A 6,000-nucleotide genomic window follows, 5' to 3' on the forward strand; every position below is an offset into this window, starting at 1 on the left:
AATGCGTAAGGGGCGACTACAAGTCGGAGAGAACTTGATATCTACGTCTTCACAAATGTCAGACTACAGGAGACGTTCTGAGCGTCCTGTTTCGCCGGGATCTGGAGCCAAAACCCGGAGAGAACGACCGGTTTGTTTTCATGAGCGTTTCATGCTGGTGTGCAGCTCCAACACAGACACTGACTCTCAGGTGAGGCAGTCTGCAGGTACTCGTGACGTCACATGAGGCCAACAGACAGCGGTGAGATTAGATAGCTGCAGGTTGTCTGATCACACACACCCATACACACATACACACACACACACACACATACTAAGCTGAGTGGACAGTTTGGGGTTAGGGGCACGGTGGGCTGACTGCTGCCTGGCTTTATGCTACGCTGAGTGGGCTCATTCCTGGCTCTGCAGACAATGGTGGGGGGTTTAGAGGCAGAGAAAGGAGAGCTGCCGACCCCAGAATAGAGCTCCGAGCTGGGGACGTTCAGCAACTGACCGGCCCCAGTCTGAACACATCTGGGACTGAGGAAGAGACAGTGAGAGACTCAAGACTACCTGGGTCAAATACTGTACACTGTGTGCACGGTCTGAATCAGCTGGTAGAGACTATTGTAATAATGCTCATGAGATATCTCCCATTTGTGTAGTTATATTGCAATATAAACATTCAAATCAGGGTTCCCACTCTTTAAAAAGAAATAATTTACCTCAGGACCTTTCCAGGACATTTTACAGGAGTTGTTATTGACAATGAAGCGCAGCACTTACTCCCAAATAGTCACATAATCTACCGGTGATCCAAGTATTGAGTTCATGTTGATGAAGTGTTTATTACAGGTAGGTAGTCAGCTTTTTACATGGGGCACTCTCTTCTCTGGCGATCTGACTACAGTTTTCATCTCACCATAACATTATGGCCACAGCCCAGAAGTAACAGCTCAAATGAGGTAGAATTTATCTTGTTTTAATTCAGCAACATGAGTGAGGAACTAAAACACAATAAAACAGGAAAACTTAAATTATTTCCAGGTTTTTTGGTCATTGTAATCAAATTCCAGGTGTTTCTATGTCTAGAAAACTAGTCTCTAAGTTTCCAGATTTTCCACGTTTTCCAGGACGCGTGGGAACCCTGTGCATTCCCAGTTCAGTAGGCAGGTAGGGATTTTGTAAACATAACATGTATTATTTTTTTTAACTCTCTGCTGTCTTTTTATATACATGTACATAGAGGTTTTTATCCAAAGCGAAGTACAAATTAGCTCAAATCAAAGCCGTAATACTTCAAGGAGAAACCATTGAGAATAAATGCTGCTAGGCTAAACGCAGCAACGCAAAAGGTAAATACAAAATCTGACTTCTTTTAATGTTAGATTTAGTGGGAAATGCCGGAAGAGGAACATCTTCAAGCTATTTTCAAAGATGGAGAGGACCGCACAGGAGAAAAGTCTGGATGTTTCTTTTAGACAATAGCACTGAAAACTCTTGAAGACGTTCAGAAACCATGAAATGAGGGCCCAGTTGGGTCATGCGCCCAGTTGGCCTCTGATAATTGGACACTATGAGGGTAATTTGGGAGACTTCCACGGATGCTCTTCAGTTAAGAACAGGCGGCTTTGTGGGTCCGATTGTCCCAAAACGCCATGTGACCCTCGAGGCAGAGGAGACGAGGACAGCGCCGAGGCCAAAGGCCAGCAGTGGGCCTATTGTTCCGGGCCGGCCTGGTACGGCCTGACTGCCAGAGAGTGGTACCAGGCTAAGACAACAGATCTCATTCAATCTGTGCTCCTATCTGCAGCTGCTGGATGGTGGGGTGGTAGAATAATAATAGAGGCCTTGTTTCAGCGGGCTCACCCCACCCCAGCCTCCATATCCTTCAATTTCACATCTGGAGCCGTTTGCCCCCACACCTCAAAGAGCTAAATAACCACTCTCTCAAATAGAGGCTCATTGCAAAACACCAGAACAATCTGAACTCACCAAGGACTGAAAACAACATGCAGTGATACTGAAAAACAATTCGGAGTTTATATTCCAGTATGTCTGGCAGGTACTCTGAGACCTTTATTTTGTAGTTTCTTTGCCTCCATATCTTGCTGCCCCCTCCTTTAATAACCCTTTAACAGGCTTTTGTTTGTTTAGTCGGTTGTCTTCAATCAGCTCGGCTCAACCTCGCTGACCCTCGGCTGCAGTGTGATTGGCTTTATCTCCGAGCTCAAATTGGCTCTGTCCCGGGGTTCAGCAAGTTAAACGTAAAGGCTCTTCGAAAAACCTTTTAAATGCCAGCTAGGATGAAATGGAGACCATGTGTGGTGTAAAAATAAACATGGCAGTTGGAAAAAAGGACCTAATGACACTAAACACTGAAAGGAAAACAGAAAACTGTATATATTTAACATAATTCAACACCTTTCCACATCTTGAAAAACATTCTCAGGACACCTGTAGGTCTCACCTTGAGGTTGGTGTGCAGGGCCGACTCTGGAGGGTAAACAATGAAGTGCCGCAGTGTGAAACCGAAACCCTGGGAGTTCTTATGGAGAACCAGCGTCCGGGGACCCTTCCAGCCCACGCCGACCCCCTCCCTTCCCGGCCGGGTCGCCATCGGCGGCCGAGGGTTGTCACCGGCTGAGGAGAGACCATCCCTCCGCCCCTTAGCCTGTGGACACAGAAAGAGAGATTTAGTGAGATTCTAAATGATTTATAAATATGTTTTGATGAGATCAGGTGTCCAGAGTGAGCACATGTGCGCTCTTAGATACAAACTATGCAGAAATGAATCCTCTAACATGAGTTTTATCTCAAATCCTGATGGGAATCTACTGTATTTTCCCATAATTAGCACCAATGCTGGAGAAATACTCCAGTTTTCCACATGCAACCCATTTTATAATTCCCTGGAGATGCACAACTCTACACCCAGACTGCAGCAGGCGGACAGAGCGGTGACATCAACCCTGGACTGCTGGGTATTACATTAACAGCTTCCTCATGAAGTCCTGAATGCAGCTCAGAGTCAGGTCAGTCCGGCACCCAGCCTCAGAACAATAGTCCATAAACACACCTGGGGGGGGGGGTCCACCACCAGGAAGGGTCTAGACACGGGAAAGCGGGACTTCACACAGTTAGTAACACTGACCTTGGTCTTATCACAACTAGAGAAGGTCCGGAGGGGATCTGGAGTCCGAGTGGACAATAAAGGCAGATTTCCACCCGCTCTCTAAATATCTCATTCCTGAGGCCGAGTAAATAAGCCCAGCTAGCTCAGCTGACAGACACACGTGAGAACTATCACCCTCATGCTGCCCCGGCGACCCACATCTGTCAGTCAAACATTATCACCTGACCAAACAGGCGGGAGGAGGAGGAGGAGGAGGGAAATCCTCGTGTCAGCTCAGAAGTCGAGCTGTGGTTTAGTTATCTTGTGTTGCATGTTCTCTATCAAACTCAGTGAAACCGAACTCACTGAACTCTTTCTGACTTAAAGGAACAGATCATAAATTTGAGAGACAGCTCGACACTGCAATCATCCATATGTCGTCCCGACCGAGTCGCTTCAGCACACAGGATGTGTTTATAAAAAGCTGTGGCTAAATTCCACACAACTCGCTAACAATTGCATCTGGGTTTGGAGAATTCTTTGAATGCATTCACAGTGGAATAGTGATATATATACTTGTAGATATCAGCATGCATATTAGACGCTGCTGTCCCACAATGCAAATGCAAATATGTGCTGGTTTTCTTAGTTTTCCCTTTAATATGTCGCCTTTTTTCACTACTTTCTGACATCTCATAGATCAAAGGATTAAGTTATTAATCAAAAATAAATGTCATTATTTATTAACAATAAAAATAAGCACTGACTGACTCTGTCAAGCATCATTTGTACAAACTCACTGCCAGAACTGTAGACTATGCAGATCAGTACTTTATAATGTGTGTATAATGGTACAGTTTTAGATAAATGGTAAGTAATCTTAATGACAGCTTTATGGTGCCAAAACTTTGATCGTTTGGAGGGCCAAACTTATTGGTGGGCCGTGGGTCAATAGCAGACACTTATTGTATTGATTAGATGCAAAATGGTACTTGGATCCCACGTTCCCTTAATTGAGTGGCTTCCAGCGCAAAGTATCACTCTGCCCACCATGCTCAGATTATGAAAAATAATAAATAATTAGCGATTGAATTGAAGAAAAGGCCGACTATGGCTTCAATACGAGCAATGGGACGTAGCATTAAGATATTTGTTTAAAGAAGATGGCCTTTGAAATAGGGGATCCTACATATTTAAATAGCATTTTTACCTCACAGAAAATAAAAATAAAACAACATAACATATTTATTTCACTAGGATCATCTTGTGGCTCAAACTGAACCTTTAAACAGCCCTCATCTACTCATTACACTTTCAATATGGTGAGTTTAGGGCTCAAAAACAACAAACCAACGGCTGCAAACGTAAGTCACAGAACTCAAGGTGATAAAATCATCTCCGCTCCAACGGATTTCAATCGTCCTTGAATGCTACGATGACGGAGGACAATGTTGCCATGATCAGAAGATAAATTTGACAAACAGCACCTCCTGGTATGACAACTATGCTCACAGGGTTCTAGCTGCAGTTTGGTGTCAGTTTAAATGCCATTTTTCTTGCCAATTTAATTCAGCCAAAGTGAAACTGAACACTCCAGTCTGACATTTACTAAAAGTCTTTTGAACTCATACTATAATTTACCAGGTGAGCTAAATCTAAGCTTCTTTCTGTATTTGCTTACATTCAGCCGACTGTTTCAAGTGTGAAGATGTTTGTGTGTTTTAATGTTAGTGGGCCAGAGGTGAACATGTCTAGACTACAAGCAGCGACCCCTCCCCCCTCCCAACCCCACCACAAAATGCACACCCCATGTTTCACTTCCTGTGCCCCCTTTCTACACACAAACACACACTGATATATAACAAACACAGACACACACACACTCACACTTTGACCTGGCAGGCCACACAACAACAGGAAGCGGCAGGCTGGAGGCAGGAAGTGTGGCAGCGTTGCGGGGCGGGATAACCAGACGCTCCTATAAATAAAACCACTCTTGAGATCTCACTCGCCATCATGGAGAGCGCATTCCCTCTCGTTAACTCCTCTTTCTTTCTGTCCATTTTCCCTTCAGTCACCTCACCTCCCTTCCACCTCCTCTTCCTCTCTCACCGCATGCTTTCGTGTAATGGAAATCCGGACATTACCGCACATTTTCTCCCTCTACTTTTACGTTCCATCCAAGGGAAAAAGAGGCCAAAAATACATTCGGATTTCTTTCCGAAACGTTCGGTTTGCAGATACGCGTTGGAGGAAAACTTCAATGTTCTCTTCTACTCCAAAGCATCTCAGAGCCTAAAGTCTGAAGTGTGTATGAAGTGTATATTTTGCAGACTGATCTTTTAGTCTGGCAGTCTAAACAACGTAAAGTAACACCTGCTATTTTCTCAAAGAGGCGAGCATTGAGGCCTATTATGTGGCAAGAGAGCAGCACAAAGACGTACGTGAGGAAGGAGGAGTGTTTGGGGTGTCAAATAAAAATGATAAAGAAAATGAGAAGAGTTTTAAAAAAAAAAGAGGAAATGAAAGAGCAAGAGGGTGAAAGGAGGAAAAGAATTCCTCAGAGGGAGCGGTTTGGCTTAGACATGTTGAAACACACACTGTAACTGGCGGAGGAACTGAGGGAGCAGAGTGAATGAGAGGAGAAGGATGAGGAGGACGAAGAGGAGGAGGAGTATCAGGCCCCAGCGAGGGACAGGCTCCAGCACGCCGGTTTCGACCGCATGGCCCCTCCCGGCGCTGGGAATACCAAACCCTGTGATTACCCAAAACACACAGGGTCGGACTGGGTCTCTGAGCCAGCGCTGTTTCCCACTCGGCTGCTCTGGACTGTGTGGGATGTGTGTCTCTGCTCGGCTATTCTGATGAGTCTACAGTCAATCCCCCCCCCCCCCGAAAAAAAAAAA

At 45.1% G+C, this 6,000-nt stretch overlaps 1 protein-coding gene across 1 annotated transcript in view; it reads right to left on the bottom strand.

The window, feature by feature from the left end:
• Positions 1 to 6,000, bottom strand: part of arhgap23a (Rho GTPase activating protein 23a) — a 34,680-nt gene that overhangs the window by 23,322 nt on the left and 5,358 nt on the right. Inside the window, 1 exon segment of the mRNA XM_035654722.1 lies at positions 2,450 to 2,653. Coding sequence (XP_035510615.1) covers positions 2,450 to 2,653 — 204 coding nt within the window.

This window comes from Morone saxatilis, unplaced genomic scaffold, assembly GCF_004916995.1.
Source record: "Morone saxatilis isolate NCDOM2014 unplaced genomic scaffold, NCSU_SB_2.0 Contig14, whole genome shotgun sequence".
NCBI lineage: Eukaryota > Metazoa > Chordata > Actinopteri > Moronidae > Morone > Morone saxatilis.